Source organism: Perkinsus marinus (assembly GCF_000006405.1).
Source record: "Perkinsus marinus ATCC 50983 genomic scaffold scf_1104296947986, whole genome shotgun sequence".
Classification (NCBI taxonomy): domain Eukaryota; phylum Perkinsozoa; order Perkinsida; family Perkinsidae; genus Perkinsus; species Perkinsus marinus.
In genome coordinates, this window is record NW_003210370.1 from 1 (window position 1) to 894 (window position 894).

Here is an 894-nt window from a genome sequence, read left to right on the forward strand (position 1 = left end):
GCTAGTCTTGTTTTTCCATCGGTAATTCATTCACGATAAACCAGATAGTTGGGGAGTACAGCAGAGCGGCTAGGAAATGGTTGCCCTTAATGAATCAATCAGTTGACTACTCGTGCAATCAGTTCATCTGTATTTGAGGTGTTTTATAATTCGTCGACTGCACCACAACAGTTGGATGCAAAAACGGGGTTATATAAGCAATACAACAGCTGAAATATCGAGGGCTATTCTCGGGGAGTGCTTTAACCATCCCGGCCTGACCCAGAGCTCTTGCTGTGTACTTCACTCTTGACAAGGCTGCTACCACTGACGTTGCCGTCCTCGCGACTAGCCACACTTCGCCCGTCCTCCATATTCACATCAGTGCCACCGGAATTGAGTATGTCAGCTTCGGTCAATAGCGGTAAGAAGCTAACCCCGTCAGCATCAGCAACAAAGTCGATGCTCACTCGGGGAGCCGGCCGACCAATGAGCTGATCTCCTAGTCCGGAAGGGAGGTGCCTTCCAATGGTGGTAGCGAACTCGTGCCTGGCCATCACTCCTTTTCTCGTTGCAAAGGCAAACTTTGTCTCAGCTATATGCGCCAAATTGATGAGCTCATCGTGGGCTTTACGCCGACGCACCACCTCCACTTCATACTCCTTGTAGGCCTCGATGGTCTTCTCGATATGAGTCACGTAAGCAGAGGACTTGCGCTCCAACTGAGTGACTACTTGAGCAAGCATACGACCCTCAGCCTCGACTGAACGAGCTATCCGAGTAGCTCGGCCAGCGTCGCTACATACACCAAGCACTTGCTTCTGTCGGATTTCTCATGCCACCAAGCATGTACGATACGCCTCTTCTCCTCGGCCAACTACACAGAGCTCGAGGTCATCAGACAGGATCCTATGA

At 50.8% G+C, this 894-nt stretch overlaps 1 protein-coding gene across 1 annotated transcript; it reads right to left on the bottom strand.

Annotated features, from left to right (window-relative positions):
* Positions 1 to 242: 242 nt before the first annotated feature.
* On the bottom strand, positions 243 to 725 carry Pmar_PMAR011315 (hypothetical protein; the record flags this gene model as incomplete). The annotated part of the gene is made up of 1 exon (XM_002779022.1): positions 243 to 725. One exon carries the CDS (start codon positions 723 to 725, stop codon positions 243 to 245), a length of 483 nt encoding a protein of 160 aa, XP_002779068.1.
* Positions 726 to 894: the final 169 nt, after the last annotated feature.